We start from the raw sequence: 17,122 nt of genomic DNA on the forward strand, positions 1-17,122 counted from the left end.
TATATATATATATATATATATATATATGTATAAATATATATACACACACGAATATAAACATATATATGTATATGTATGTAAAATATATATGTATATATACACACGAATATATACATATATATGTATATGTATGTACATACATATATATGAATATTATATTATTCAGACATTATATATGTATATATATTAATATTATTCAGACATTTAAAAACCCCCACAAAATCTTGCCATCTGCAACAATATAGGTGGATTTAGAGAGTATAATGCAAAGTGAAATAAGCCAAGTTGAGAAAGACAAATACCATATGACTTCAGTCATATGTGGAATTTAAGAAACAAAATGAACAAACAATGCAAAAAAAAAAAAAAAAGAAGAGAGATACAGACCAAAAAAAAAGAAAAAAAAAAAAAGACAGACTCTTAACTAGAGAACAAACAGATGGTCACCAGAGGGGAGGTAGGTGGGGGGGGGATGAATGAAATAGGTTAAGGGGATTAAGAGTAACACTTATGTTGATGAGCATTGAGTAATACATAGAACTGTTGAATCACTACATTGTACACCTGAAACTAATATCACACTGTATGTTAAGCACACTGGAATTAAAATTAAAAAAAAGAAAAACAACTTGCCTCATTCCATTTAGTTTCTATTTTGACATTAAAAATAAAATAGTTGAAATTTATCAGTTAAGAATGTTTCAGATGTATAAAGTGCAACTGCCATTAGCAATAAAGGAGTATACATGAATAGTGTTTTAGAATTACATTTATTACTGAATGTATTAGATTATTACATATTAATTTCTTTGAAACATTATATTATAAATAATTAAATATTCATCGGTATTACATGGATAGTTCTAGGTGAGCTTAGTAATTCTCTTAAGCAGTTGTTGAAAAACTCCTATAAAATATTAAAGAGTCGCACATAACACTATCTACAAATATTCACTGGTTTTAAACTGAGCAACTCAGTGGGGAGAGAGACAAAGAGGTTTTTTTTGGAATTACTTTTGTGATAACTTTTAAAATAGTCATTGAAACTCAGCATTGTTTTTAATAAATCAGTTGTATAGATATATCCACCTATTTCTGTATTTGTATGCCAGCTCTAAAAAATTAAGTGGTCCAATTCATTAATTTTAGGATTGAATATATTCTATGCTTCTCTCTGTGTCAGGCCCTGAGCTAGTCTGATCTGAAGTTAGTGCTGCTAAGTCTCTAGGCCCAGGAATTCATAGAAAAGTCACAGTGAAGTATAATGGAAAGAAAATGCACTAGAATAGGAGTAGGAATACCTGGGGTTTTGATCACTTAAAAGACCCAAGCTTTAGCTTCTTCATCTATCCAATAATGATAATATGTGGCATAGTGATTTCACCAGTGGATTGGGAGTTTCAGAACTGGCTCCTCCCATGCTTTTGGTATCATTTAATGCTACTAACATCTAATCAGCTGCCCTCCATTCTCCTTCTCCTTTGCTGTCACTATGGGGAGAGTGACTCATCACTTACTCTTCCTGCTGCTTGCCCTATTCTTGTCAAGGACAGCATTATTCACCCAGATGTTAAATCCCTCCCTTCCCTGCACCCCCACATGGTGACACCTGTCTACCTCACTGAGATCACCAAATATGAGCCCTCTTATCCAGTCCTCCATGGTTAAGTCAGGCCCTCATCTACCATCTGAACCATTGTAATAGTCTCCAAACAGGAATCGCTCCCTTGGCTTTGCCCACATGGCCACCATTTTGATCTAAGTGCAAACTGGATCAAAACATTTCTCAACCATGACTTACAGCTCTTTAAGGACCCCTTCACTTCCGCACAAAATCCAGACATCTTCATCATCTGGTCTGAACTCATCCCTCCACCTCCCCTCTCATTATCTCTAGCACCCACACCAAGCTTGCGCTAATGCCACACTGACTGTAAGCTGAGCGCCCCATGCTGATTGTTCTTACATGCTTCTCACACAAGCTAGTCCCTCTGCTGGGGATACTCCATTCTCCCTTATCTACCTGGCAGTCTTTCTTCAATATGCGGCTCATGAAAGGTTTTCTTTTTACAAAGCTTTTCCTGAATGAGCTGAGCAGGGTCTGTTATCTCTTTCTCCGAGCCAGCCCAGTTCCTAGCAATCCTTTTATTACTACACTAGGTAGGTCTGCAAAACAATTACATGTTTCCATGTCTCCTTTTTCTAATAGACACTGGACTTCTTGAAGGATGGGGCAGTGTGTTTGTTATTTGTCTTTGTTTATCCAGCTAATATCTCATTGTATAAGTTGATGATCAATAATTTCTTATAGGTGGAGACGCCTGGGTGACTCAGTGGTTGAGCATCTGTCTTTGGCTTAGGGCGTGATCCTGGGGTCCTGGGATCAAGTCCTGCATTGGGCTCCCTGCAGGCAGCCTGCTTCTCCCTCTGCCTATGTATTTGCCTCTCTCTATGTCTCATGAATAAATAAATAAAATCTAAAAAAAAATAATTTCTTAATAGGTGAATAGTTGCTTCTACCCTCATGTACTTTGGCTCTGATAATTACAGCTTTATTTTCAGGAACAACAAGATTCTTTCTCTCTCTCTCTCTCTCTCTCTCTCTCTTCTTTCTTTTTCTTTCTTTCTTTCTTTCTTTCTTTCTTTCTTTCTTTCTTTCTTTCTTTCTTTCTTTCTTTCTTTCCTTTTTCGACTCTCAACAGGTTTTCTTTTAATCAACCATCCCTCAACACCTGAACCCCACCAAACTTTCTCTGAGTTGTCTTCTATTAAATAGACTCCACTCAAATGACTTATTCCTTTCATTTTTCTTTCATAACTCTTCATATTTAGTTGTACTAAAATAAAGTTTTCAACATATTAAATGTAATTTTGAGTTTAAATACCTATGTCGATCCCTTATAATTTACATTCCTTTAGACAGCAGCTTAAATTCCTTCCTCATATCTGTATTCCCAGCAGAGGCTAGTGTATAAGGTGGTTGATAGTACAAGATAGTAGATGCTTGCTGAATTAATTCATGAAGGTATGCCTGAATGTATGAAAAGAAATAATGTATTTGAGAGTTCTTTGAAACTGGAAAGTCCAAGACAAATGTTAGATATTGTTATCATCTGGATCACACCCACGAATCATATCCTTTCCTGTCTGCTCCTTAGTTCTTTCTACCTAGACATCCTACAGACCCTTGTCTAAATTATCACCTCGCACAGACTTCCTTGCTCCCACTCAGAATGCATTCTGACATTAAACTAAACCCCTCAGCGCTTGGATAAGATCTAGAATATAAGGAGGTTTGAAAAACAGAATCAACGGTCTTGCGATTTAGTACCAGCCTTAAAATACTAGTAAATGATAACCATATTCTGAAAATGAAGATTCCCACATCACTTTAGGTGCCATTTTTTTTTGGCTGATGGCAGTATGTTTGTGATTAATTTATGCTTGTTCCTTATATAGAACGAATTTATTAGTTAGGGAGCAAAGGTATAAAATATGGAACAAAGGAAATAGTATATATAATATGAATGACAAGAACACATACTTGATACAAAAATTTCACCTTTTTCTCAGGAAATCCCTGCACATTTTACAAACGACACTGCCACCCCTTCATCCACCTGGAAGAAGGGACTTTCTCCAGTGTGAAAGGGCAGTATAGCCTCTCTGTATCTCAAAATCACCCCACTGACTGTTTAGGGCAAGAGGTGAAAAATACTTACCTTAAGCACTGGGGAAGATTGGAATAAGAAAGAATATAATTTTCATGGATATAGAATATGGAATGAGCAGAACTGGCTGGAGTTGACACCTCCCCTTTTATGAGAAGTACTATGAGGTCACTGATGACTGGAAGGGACAGGACCTTTGCTAATTCTCATCTGAAAGACGTCAAGCAGAGTATTTTCCCATGGTACTATTTTGACATTTGGAGTCAATCCTTCCTCCAAGTGAAAAAAAAGTCACTTGCATAAATGCAACTTCAGTAGCACCTTGACAGTCCCTGGAAGTCATCCAGCGGGATGCCAATTTAACGTGGTTAAGTCACCCTCTTAGACATATGTGGTGCCAGGTTGGTCCAATGTGCCTTTGTGGTGGGGTGCACTGCTCCATAGCTAAGTGCTAGCGAGAAGGCATGGGGCCGCTACATGTGGGAGATGCTCCCTCCCATCACAGAAGGGGCAGCATGGCCTAAAAACATGGCTTCTACGACAAACACATTCTGGCTTTATTCTCAACCTGTCACTTTGGAAGTTGAGTTACTTAACTTTTCTGAGTCTTAGTTTCTTCATCTATGAAATGGGATGATCATACCTTCCTCATACAGTTTTTGCAAGGATTAAATGAGATAGGGCTGTTTTAAGTACCTGATAATTATTCTGTGTTTATTTTATTTTTGCTTCATCTAACTCTCTCATCCTATCCCCCATTAACATCTAATCCCAAACTCTGGGTTTTCTTTTTTTTTTTTTTTTCAGGATTTTCCTTTGAAAATTGTGCATGATCACCAATGCTATTTTTTCCGCATGGATTTTGCACATCAGTAAGGGAATGAACATGAATTTATTTCTCAGTTTCCTTCACACTAATGTTCAGTTATCCAGAGGGTGTCATATCACCAAATGTCAGTAAAAATAATATATATATATATAGCATAATATGTAGTATGTAATATATAATGTATGATTTCATCTATCTATCATCTGGCTTTTTAATGATAGCAATTTTGCCAGCTTCATTTTTTAACTGCATGTTCCAAATGTCCAAAATACCAGTTTTTGCTTCCCCTTCTGAAGAAATCTTTTCTCCACATGATTACGAAAATTTTAAGGATATTTTACAGAAGGACCATTTCCCCCACCACCACCACGCACCGCAAATCATACTCCTTTCTATGTGCTATTCTACAGAATAAGAATTCCCAGGGACTACTTTTGAAACTCACATGTGTAGATGAATCTTATGAAACATGTTAGTCTTCCTCTAGAAAGATATCTTCACCTATGGTGATATTCTTCAGATAATATTTATAATATAGGAAGCATTTACATAAAATGACATCTGGAAAACTGGATTCCCCATTCTTCTCTGAGAGGAGGCTGTTATAAGACCACATCAAAGTGGTCACACATGGCCTCAGGGGCCACTGCAAAGCCTTGGCTTTTTCTCTGAGGGAAATGGGAAGCCATTGCTGGGTTTTGAGCACATGAGAGACCTGATCTGACTTAGTTGTGGTGATAGCCTTTGGTTGCTATATTTAAATTGACTGTGGTTGAGCAAAGGCAGAAAAGCAAGAAGAACAGTTGAGAAAAAGATGGTGGTGATTTGGACCAAAAGGGTAGCAGGAGAGATGGTTACATCTCCAGATTCTGGTCAGATTTTGAAAGTCAAGCCAAAAAGCTGTCCCAATAGGTTGGATGTGTAGTGTGAGACAAAGAAAGCAGTCAAGGATGACTATAAGGTTTTTGGCCTGAGCAAATGCATAAATGGCGTTGCTGTAAGCCCAGAGAGGGAAGGGTGTTAGAAAAGCTGGTTTGGGATAGTAGATGAAGGCTTTAGTTTGAGACATGTTAAGCCTGAGCTGTCTATTAGACATCCAAGTTGAGATAGCAAACAGGCAATTAGATATGTAATTCTGAACTTTAGGAGAGGTCTGGTCTGGTGATAGAAGACCCTTAAGATGTGCCTTTTGATATTTTTAAGCGGCTTAGAGCATTGTCAGGCTCCTAGTGAGAAAATAAGCAATGGTCATAATTCATATAGTTCCTTCTCCTTTGACCATGTCATTTGAATCATCCAACATAACTGTAATGGTCAAATACTGCCTACCATATGTATTTACTCTGAGCTAACAGTTAAAGACATTTACAAAGTAATCCTTTTTTACTTTTCAGGTTTACCACCGCCTTGCCCCCATGCTACTTTGATGAGAAACTCCCCCATTTCTCGAGCGTATTTTGTAGGGAGCAAATTAAAGTTCAAAATAAAGATTAAGACAACACTATGTCTGCTACAGTCAGTGCAATTCTGGAAAACGTCCTTTGAGCACAAAATATTTAGCAGTAGAAGTCATGTAGAATGATGGTTCGGATAGTTGATTCTAGCATTAAAATGAATTCATATTCCAACACATCACCTTGAATAAGTCTCTAATCTCTCACTTCTCCAGTTTCCTCATCTGTAAAATTGAGATCAGTGGGATTATAGAGAATCTTAAGTGGAGTAATAAATACAAAGAAAGTGCTTAGCACAATGCCAGACACAAGTAAATTCTTATAATTTTCAGCTATTATGATGATAAGCAACTTTACTTTTTGTTTTCAATTGTAACTAAAGACTAAAAAAGTTCCCTGTGGCTTTTCATTTACTATAGACTTTTTATTGAATACCTATTTCGATATGTCACTTAAAATTTAGAGAACCTAGTCTCAAGGAATTAGGCAAAGGAAGGCAAAAATACATTAGGAACAGAAATCAGAGTCTGATCCAATGTGTTATTGGCACCTTCATCCCCTGCCTGTCTCTCCACCCACCCCTAGCACCTTGCCCATATTGGTAATTAACAAGCTGAAGCAACGGACTCCAAAGAAATACACAAAACTTCCTCTTCCCTCTTATGTTATTTTAATTGTGTGTATTTTGTTTTTAAGCATGGCTCTTTGGGGGAAAACACAATGTGTCTACTATAGAAAAACACATATTCTTTTAGGCAAGTAATTTTGGAAGCAAAAGATGGTCTCCAGGGTATGAAGATGGAAAAGGAGTAGTATTAGCAGAAGATAGCACAGAATGCGCATTTTATAGTGTAAAAGAAAGATATTTTAGCCTCCCTGCCTAAAACAACACTGTGCACACTATCAGTTATGCTGAATTGTTGAATAAAAAGGAACCAGCTACAATATGACTGCTCAGAGTGAAAGTCAATAGTCAACTCCTAGGTAGCATCCCAAGGCAGCAGAAATCTCTCGCACTCATGACACACAGAGGCTTAATTGGTCCTCCTATGGTTTGGAAGAAAGGCCTTGAAAATACTTCTGACCTCTTCGAAGCAGATTTATAGACTTGTAACAGTGCTTTAATCCTTGCATCCTAGAATTGCCAAGGTAATAGAATATCAGTGGATAAAAGCCTAGTAAGACAATGATCATCTGATATTCCAACTCTGTGCCAGGCCAATTTGGGATTTCAATCACTTCCTTTCTCTGAGCCCTGAACTCCCCTCACATAATGTCTAAGGGGTGTATTTTTCCTTTATATTTTTTCCATATTGTCTCCTGGTAGGTTTCTTTCTTTTTCTTTCTTTCCTTCTTTCTTTTTCTTTCTTTCTTTCTTTCTTTCTTTCTTTCTTTCTTTCTTTCTTTCTTTCTTTCTTTTTCTTTCTTTTTCTTCTTCTTCTTCTTCTTCTTCTTTCTTTCTTTCTTTCTTTCCTTTTTTTTCTTTCTTTAGCTCTCGCTCTCTCTTCATTCCTTCTTCTCTTTCCCTTTCCTTCTTTCTTTCTTCTCTAAGTGTTTGAATGTCTACCATGGAATTTTTGGTTAACTTAATGCATCCCTTTTTACTTGTTATAATCTAAATTCCTTGAGATAATCTACTCTTGCTCTGAACTCTGCTCCCCTGTCTGCAGCTGGTGCTTCTCTGATATACCTTCCCTTCCTTATTCATTTACATCATCTTACATCATAAAACAGTGTTGTTCTTACTATGATCCCTAAAGAAATGAGAAGATATTCATAAAAATTATCATGAAATAATAAATTCTATTTAAAAGATAGGCATACTAGAACACAAATATCTATAGGAGTTTTGCCCCTTTTGGAAAAGTTGCAGTGATATTCACAAAGGCTTTGGAATTAATTTTGGAATCATTTTATGATCTTCACAAGAAAATCACCCAATTACCTTACCTTAGCTCCGTATTTTACCCAGATTAGTATTACTCACCTAATTCACCAGACTGATGCCAAACTCCCTTTGATAGCTTCCAGAGCTCACAGCAGTCCCACTTCTAGGAAGGATCTTCAAAAGAATATGGAACATATCCCGAGGACAAGTCTGGAGAATTACAAAATCGTTTTTGAGTAATGGCAGCATAATTAAAATGTCTATAGTTCCCAAGTACTTTAGAAGGGAAAACTCCCTTTTAGATAAGAGTAAATTCCTTTATTTCTGGTAACAGACTGAACTCACTGTTTTATAGTCACATCCTAAAAGCCAACTCAAAGATTCTGTTACTTTAAATTATGTTCCAGTACGTAGTACACTTAAAACTTTTAATCTGTGTACGTGAAAGATATGCTCTTGACAATAACAGTGTGTCTGTCTTATTGTCTCTAGGACTATCCTTGATAAAAAGGAACTACTAGAATTTGCTCAACTTGGCTGTTACTTGGAATATGATCTCTTTGGGACTGCACTCCTTCATTACCAATTCAACCCGGATATCGACATGCCCGATGATAATAAAAGAATTAGAAGGTAAATATGATGAAATAAATCTCTGATAGCATTTCCTTTTACCAGCCCTTTTTGATTCATATCTGGGTGGGTATTAGCAAAGATTCGGAAAACAGTATGCAGGCGGAACCAGAGATTTGCAGAAAAAAAAAAATGTATCGATGCTGTTTCAGGGAGAAAAATCTCTATATATTATTTCAAGAAGCAAATGAGTCATCCTAAGTAGGCAAAAGCTTAGCAGCGCCTTAGAAGTTCAGTTGCAGATGGGCAGCTGACAAGAAACAGATAATACTTAACCCCTGCCACGACGATACGAGAACAAAGATGTTTTCCTCTTTTCCTCCCTAATGAAGTAAGCGGTTTCTTTCCCATGTTGTCCACACTGAAGTCCTAACCTCCTACAATGAATCTTTGAAATGCTTTATCAAAAACATTCACTCTGGAGATGATTGAAACTTAAAATGCTGTAAGTTGAATGTCTAAAGACCAAACGTCATATAAAATCCAATCCCTCGTAGTTGTCCAAGGAAATAATTGTATGAGTCATTCTCTGCAACCAAGTAGACTACGTTTGGAGCCAAGGACGGATGGGTACCTGGTTTGTCTTGGTTGCACGGTGATGTGAAGACTGAATGAGGCATGTGAGGGATAATGGGAGGAGAAACAGATTTGGGGTTCACAAGGGTGACTGGTTTGGGAATATTTAAGAGTTGCTCCCCAGTGGAGCCATGGATAAGGGTGTGAAGCTCAGGGCGGAGATCTGGACTCAGACATCAACCGAGGCATCTTTGGTCTGTATGTCAGGCTGGCAGCGTGGGAGTGAATGAGACCACTCAGATAAGAGGATAAGGACAGAACTCTGGAGAGCACTGATATTTAGGGAATGGACTCTGGAACAGTCCCTCAGGGACAAATTGAAAAGTTTTCAAAGTAAGAAGAATATCAGGGAAATGTATTGTTGTGGGAGTTAGTGCAGGAGAACGCTCAACGTGGAAGGGCTTGGACACCTGACAGGTGGCAGACGTCAGGTGCGGCAGAGGCTGAAAAGTGTCCTTTGGATTTCACAGTCTGGAGATTCCCTTGCACGTTCAGTCAGTGCAGTCTCTGTAGCAAGGGCATGAGGAATGAGGCGGGGGTAAGGAAGAGGAGAGAGAATGTGGAGGCTACTCTTTCCAGAAGCCGGGGTGTAGGGCCAAAGTGAGAAGCCCTGGCTGGATCAAGGGAAGGCTTTGTTAAGAGTTGAGCAATGTTTCTGGGCCTGAGAGTGAAAGCGGAGAGACAGAGACGACCAGGCCTGGGAAGCTGTGCCTATCATTCTACAAGGTTGTTATGGAATTTATATGAAATAAAGGATGCAGACTTTTTATGGGAGCGCCTGGTGCAGAATATGAAAATAGTCAATCGATGCTAACTTACAACAATCTGGAGAAGGGAGCGATGGAGCGAGGCTTTGAAGGAGACAAACAGATGGAATCTGAGGAGCAAACAGAAAGTTGGTTGAAAGGTATAAGGCGAGCGACAGAGTGAAGGCAGACAGACGTCAGGGTGAGACCAGGAAACTGAGGACCTACGGCCACACGTGTTCTGCGGTGTCCCTGGGAAGCAGACGTGCTTCTCTTCTGCGAAGGAAGGAACAGATTCAGGGCAGGACCTCGTAGACGAGGAGGAAGGCTGGGAACGGGTGCTGAGGGGATGAGAGAGACACCGATGGGACGCCTGGTGTGTGAGAGGCCGGTGAGGCACAACTGTGAGGAGGTTGGGATTCCGTCCTCAAAAACATGGCTGACGGCAGGGGGATGGGGTCATGACCTCAGAAGTGATGTCCAGAAACTGAGGCAAGCAGCAAGCAGCAAGCGCAGGACACGTATGCACACGGGGGTTGTGGGGAAGACCTGGAGCCGGGGGCCACGGTCGGGACAGGCCTCAGCTCCTACCCTGGGCGGCCCACCTTCACAGCCGTGTGCCTTCTGCCGCCACGGGTAGGGTCACTCCTCTCCGATGGCCTCATTAGCAGTAAAAGATGCTTCAGGTTTAATGTCGTCAGGGAGAGCTGGTTGATCCGGGTAACACTAGCTTCGTGGATATGGAGATGCTCAGCTGGCCGTGAGCAAGCTGACCTGACCGATGAAGCTAGGTCTTTTAAAAGTGTTTTTAAACCACTGAAATCGGTTCTTGGACACACGGATTTATGGTTTGTTTTTGCTTCGTTCATTCTGTGTTATGATTCTCACTTACTTGCCCAGGAGCACCATTCAGTACAGGCAAACAAGTGTCCCTAGGGCCCTACTAGCTGGGGCCGGGCTCGGGGGTGGATATTCTCTGGGATTTAGAGCAGGCCGTGTGGTAGGGCTTTCTCATCTTTCATGATCTCAAAACCATGATTTCCTGAGGAATGCCCTCCACCCATGTTTCACCATTCATCTTGGAAATGGGAAGTCTGATTCTAGGACCTGCTTCCTTTTCCTAAGCCCCTTCGTGGTGTGAGCTGTATCTTTTGTATCTTTTGGAGGACCCCTATGCCATCCATGAGGCTCCCAGGCCTGAATAAGAGAGAGGGGGTCTGCAGAGGGGGTCTGTGAAGGAGGTACGGGGGGAAGGACCACCTGCACCTCGCTTCATATTCCTCCTTAGCAACTTTTGGCTATTCTTTCAAGAACAAGAATATCATCCCAGTCAGCTTTCCTGGAACCAAACGTAAACATTCTAGATGTAGGGAAATCCATCAGAATTTATGTCTAATGTATGTGTGCTTATGTATATCTACATACGTAGATATACTTAATTGTTCTTAAATTAAAATCATGCATAAGGTCAGTTGACTCAAGCACAGCTCACGGTAATTACCGAATGACCTTCTGGGAGGAGGGTGTGCTCCAGTACCCCGCCTGTCCCCCCCTCTCTTGGACACTTGATTTTCATCACCCATTGGCAGTCCTTTTGCGAGCCTTAGTCATCTTACAGCTCGGAACTGCAAGAACATAGAAGCACGCTTCTGCCTACCTCTGGTTTTCAGCCCCAGAAATTCTGTGTCTAACACCTGTTTTCAATCTTATGCTCCATTTCTCAAATCTTATTATATCTCTGCCTTTTCACACTTTGTAGTCTCTCTCTAATATTTGTTTGCAAAACACTAACTCATTTGTATTTCTATAATTACTGTCATATTTGTCTTCTCATCTACAGTGGTTCTTTCCTTCTGGCGGCATCTCTGGAACTACTGTTCTTCCATACAATGGCATAGCATGGGAGATGAGCTTTTATTTCAAGAGTGGCCAAGTTCTGTCTTGATAGGCAGGAGATAACTATGTTTGTAGCGCCACGACAGTGTCTCTCTCGTGAGAGACTAGTCTCCAGATTCTTGACTTAACGAGTTCTAAGGGTTCTCGTTTTTCAATGAGTATCTTCTCCATCATACTCTTTCCTTACTACTTCACAGTTCTATAACTTTGTGTTTCAGGGTCTGGCACGAGGCCATGGGCAGAAATTTGTCTGTTCCTATGATACGCCTCTGTAGTAATGTGATATTCTTTTTTCTCAGACCAGGCAAAGAAACAGAAATTTTGGCAAATGCTCAGGAAATATAAGGGGGAAGGTGTACCCTAAAATTTCCTGGTCATGTGATACTCCTTTTCAGTTGGGGATTCAGGTTTGTTATACTAAGTTTCAGCAATGTGTGCGCATCCCATCAAATCTTCCTCTTTTTTACATAAATGATCATATAATTCTCTTAGAACATTCCCTTAAATGGGGTTTGTTCCAAAAGTAACGCCAGATCAGAGCTTTGGGACGTTATACAAATTTTAAAGAGGTAAATATCCATGGTGGCACAGACAGCAGTCCAAGTACTTATAGGACATGCAGGGATACACGTGACATGAATGCAGATTTCTAGACGAAAAGGCTCAGGGTGGCTCTTCTCTGGCACTTGCATTCCTTTGACCTACAAACACAAGACCTCATCTTCAATGATCATTTTATTTTAAAATGTATGTTCTCAGAGGGCAGGGCTTTGTGCTTGCCGTTTTTGTGTAGTGGCCCACATTTTGCTTATTTTAGTAGTTATGAAATATGACTCATGCACTAGAATGGCAAGAAATGTCATAGAAACAAAAAGAATACCTTTTAAATAATTAGCCCTTGGAAGAAGGTGCTTGTCCGACCATCTAGATTCATTTGGGAATCCAGAGACTGACAAGACCGCATAAAGAATGCCAGAGAAGAACCACTGTCTCCAAGTACACGTCCTGCCATCAGAGACTCGTGGAAGTCACGACAGACACTGCCCAGAGTCCAGACGCACACAGATGGTGGCTGTCAGGAGGTGACTCACACTATAGATTACAGCATTTAACAAAGCAAAGAGGATTAGATGTTTAGACAGTAGTTGGAAAGCCATTCTCTAGGCAACTGACTATATATTTAAAGGAACAGCTCAATATTTAGAACAATCTTGTTGAGATAGAAGGAAGATAGAGTAAGTCTTTACTGGTTGATTTAATCCAATGCCTCAAGATGACTACTAAGTCAAAATTCCCACAGACTTCAAAGGGACCATTGTTCAAAATACAGAGGTACCTTTACTGACCTTTTTAAAATGACCATCTAGTTTATCATATGCCCTTCACTTTCAAACCAGCAGATTCTACTCTCAGAATATTTTACTTGTACAAAGATTTCTTTGGTTTCCCTATTTTAATCACAAATTCCAATTGATTATATTTGCTGGAAGAAAGGAGAGAGAGAGAGAGAGAGAGAGAGAGAGAGAGAGAGAGAGAGAGAGAGAAAGGAAATGGGGTCTGAAAAATGGGCCCATTAAGAGAGAGATTTTAGAGCAGGGGGCTGGTTACAAATCCAGAATGAAGTTACTTTGTGACATGCCAAAGTGGCCGTTCATACAGACCAGCACATCCTATTAGAGGCTGCTTTTAATGCAGTATTGCAGGCATTGTGGTAAATACCACAGGCTAGAAGGTTCTGTGTGCATGGAATCAGGGTCACGTTCCTAGTAGGATGCAATACTATCTTTATCACTACCATGCAATATTTATTAAGGGTCTCCCACTACACATGCCATAGCAGGAGACCGTATTTCTATAGCAAGCACAAGAGGTTTATGAATAAAACGTTTAAAGCACCCTGATCATTTTAAATGTGAGACCAATGCCATGTAATGAGTTAACATTTTTCACAGAGTGCGTCTCCTGGTGGATGAGGGCTATGAAGATCGAATTCTGATGGCGCATGACATACATACGAAGCACCGGCTAATGAAATACGGAGGTCATGGCTATTCTCATATACTTACCAACATTGTTCCTAAAATGTTGCTTAGAGGTATCACCGAGAATGCACTTGATAAGATACTCATAGAAAACCCTAAGCAATGGCTAACTTTCAAATAGGATGGTTGTTTATGAATTCACACCTTGAGTATAAAGCTTGCGGAGGACATTTCTCAGTGATTTCAAACCCACTGTGAGATATTAATCAGAGCTCTGTAGGACTAATGACGGGTCATTTCGTCTTTAGGAGAATCAGAAGAGTTTTGCATTCTCAGAAACCAGTTATGACCTCTGTGCCTTTAGGAAGCTACTGACTTAATTGGGCCTATTGTTTTGCCTTCACAAAATAAACACAGAAATACCAATTTCCAGTGATTTACAGTCTGTATCCTCTTAGTGGAGTCTCGTTTTGTTTTCTTAATCTATCAGCTGCACTACTTGAGAAAATTTAAAGTGTTTCTAGTCAAATTACCCCCTTCTGGAGCAATCTAATGTTTCTTGTAATATTGATGATCGTACTAATTATCCTGCTGTTCTTTAATTAATGCTTAATGAATAATATGGCACTTTAAAATAGCTTCGGTAGCAAGGGAAGTTAAATTTTGCAGCTTTTTTTTTTCCATAGGATACTGTAATACAATTACCAATTCACAATGGTAAAAATATTGTGTAAGCTTAATTATATGCCATCTCTCTTATCTGTATTTACTGATAATAAATCAGTTTGGTTGCCTTTGGCTTGCTGGTATCCATTTTTGCTGTAAAACTATGTTGCTTTAAAAAATTTGTAGAAGGGAGCATGAACACATAATGCTCAATTATAAAAATTCAATCATAAAAGTCAAAATATATTACATAATATAGTTTAATGAATCATTACATTGATAATAACAAAGGCCACAGTTTAATTAATAATATATAATGCAAAAAAAAAAAGAGAAATGTTAGCCTTATATATATTCCCTTTATTTCCTTTACCTTTTATTTGTTTTTCCTTGGGCCTAAACAGAGAAAATAATGCTTAGTTATCTGAAGAAAAGGTCAGATCCATTAGAAATGACATTCTGATTCTAGAGCCTATTCTTGAAAAGGTACCCAGCCCTGATGTTTTGTGTAAATAAAGCCTTTTTAAAACTCACAGAAGATGTGCACTGCTGTTTTATAAATTAATCTTTTGGTTGATTCCTCATTATGCTGTTTGTTACCCCCCCCCACCACCACCAAGAAAAATCCCCAAACTCTTTCTACCAATCCCTCTTTGATAAATATATATTGTTAAACAGAAATAAATCCATTGCAACTCCTTTATGAATCTGCTAACATATCAGAAAAAGCCAAACAGAATTAGTCATTATTCTTGATGAACGGGCTAAGTGTTTTTAATCATAAAAATCATGACAGTTACTCAGACCAAGGCATTTAAACCAAGCCAACAGCACCTTCAGATGGGAACATGCGTAACTCTTTTGGAAAGTTGAGGTTTTCTAAATACAAGATATTTCTGTGGATCAAAGATGATCAAGCTTTCTGTGTATTAGAACAGAAAGTACCCAAGAGGAATGAGCCAGAACAAACTAATTCCTTTAAATGAAAAAATGCAAATGTCCTTCACCAGTAAAACAAGCAGATTTTTACATCCCTGTTTTTCAAATCTACGCGTCCACAGAGTCTTCAAAGGCAACGGAGAGGGGAACAGATTTTTCATTGTAATAGTGGAAGTTGTCTGATAGGGTATATCAACATGCATTTTTAATCTTTTTCTTAGGTTAAAGAGATGGCTTTGGCAGTGTGTTTTAACCAGAGAGAAATGATTTGCACTACTCTCGGAATCTACTCTACTGTCCGCTTTAATCCACCTGAGAAAAAAGAAAAGGAATTGATAATTCAAACGCATATGATTCATAAATGTTGCAAAAGAGAGCCACTTTGTTTCTGCAGTCCTAATATTAACAGTCTGCCACAGAATGCAGTGGAAGTATTGATTGGCATATGGTAATAAAGAAACCATAGGCTTAATTTATAGACATGTGATGTATAGGGCATTTTAACCAAATGAAATTTAATTTTCTGGGTAACTCTTACAAGAGAAGTCATTTAAATTATTTTGCTATTCCATATACTTTTGTAATCCAAAATATATTTCGATCCAAAATAAGTCAAATAATTTATGTGTGTTTGTGTGTATATATACACATATTTTTTAAATTAAATTTCTGAGGCTATACAGCCACTGTGCCTATGGTCTGAAGCCATTATATATATGTATATATATATATACACATATATATGTGTGTATATATATATAATATTTGATCTAACGTGTGTGTATGTGTGTGTTTTTATGTGTACACACGCAAATACATGTATATGTAGCACGTATTTGTATAAAATATATACACTTTGTTGTCTTATTGGTTACATGTGAAATCGTTCATTTTGAAATAACCTCGGGCCACGACTTGTAGTAACTATTCGAAGGCCTTAACTTAGGGTCCCCTTGGTGACTCATGCAGTAGCTCAAATTAAACCATTGTGCATTGGGTTATGAATAATCTTTTGTTCCAAAGAAGCCGAAAGCCTCAGTCTGATTTAACACCAAAGAATAAATGTCTCTGACTTTCTAAGTAAATCTAAACGCATTCTATTGACAAAATGGACACACAGGGGAATTTCTAAATACCATACATAATTACACATTTTCACACTTAGAAGGTAATCCTATGATACAATTTCGATCTCTATATTTAAAGACTATCACCAGAAAAGAGAGAAAAGAAAATTTGTAAGAAAAAGAAAATGTGAAAATGATCACAGGCTTGGGAATTCCCTCAAATCCAGAAGATTCCAGGTTAAGGCTTGAAGTTGAATCATTCCCAGGACTAGCTCTAAAGTTAACAAAAGTACAAGGCAAACAATTTCTTTGGGGACAAGCAGCATTATTTCAATCAGACCTTCTCCTGCAGGGTAAACTCATTCTCCCCACACTATGAATGGACTCCAAGTATCATAATAAGCAGGTAAACTCACAAGAACCGAAGCTGACATATGGATAAAAGCTGCAAGATCACAGTACACCAAAGTATCATATATATTGGAGAAATAATTCAGTGTCTTAGATTTTTCTATAAAAATTTGTGATCTATATAGGACTTCATTCACATGGACACTAACGATAAGGAGTATTTGCTTTGGCGGTAGTGGATAACACATCTGCTTATCTTGCTTTTAATATTTTTTTTTACATGATGTTTCTGAGTGTACAGATGTGAGTCAGGTAGCATTTGCATTGCCCACATATACACAACTGAGGTGCCCCGCAACCGGCATCCCCCGGGGATCCTTGATTCACGGACGTTAGCCAAACGAATCCAGTGTCCAAACTCAGA

At 38.7% G+C, this 17,122-nt stretch overlaps 1 protein-coding gene across 4 annotated transcripts in view; it reads left to right on the forward strand.

Annotated features, from left to right (window-relative positions):
- PTER (phosphotriesterase related) overlaps positions 1 to 17,117 on the forward strand; it is a 67,166-nt gene extending 50,049 nt beyond the window's left edge. For 3 of the 4 annotated variants that reach the window (XM_055332406.1, XM_055332408.1, XM_055332407.1), the window contains 2 exons: positions 8,335 to 8,475; positions 13,646 to 17,117. In XM_055332406.1, the coding sequence (XP_055188381.1) occupies positions 8,335 to 8,475; positions 13,646 to 13,856 (352 nt within the window). In that variant the 3' untranslated portion in view covers positions 13,857 to 17,117. The remainder of the gene's footprint in view (positions 1 to 8,334; positions 8,476 to 13,645) is intronic. The other variant, XM_055332409.1, reaches the window with a different exon arrangement.
- The last annotated feature ends 5 nt before the right edge of the window (positions 17,118 to 17,122 follow it).

This window comes from Nyctereutes procyonoides, unplaced genomic scaffold, assembly GCF_905146905.1.
Source record: "Nyctereutes procyonoides isolate TBG_1078 unplaced genomic scaffold, NYPRO_anot_genome, whole genome shotgun sequence".
NCBI classification, from domain to species: Eukaryota; Metazoa; Chordata; class Mammalia; order Carnivora; family Canidae; genus Nyctereutes; species Nyctereutes procyonoides.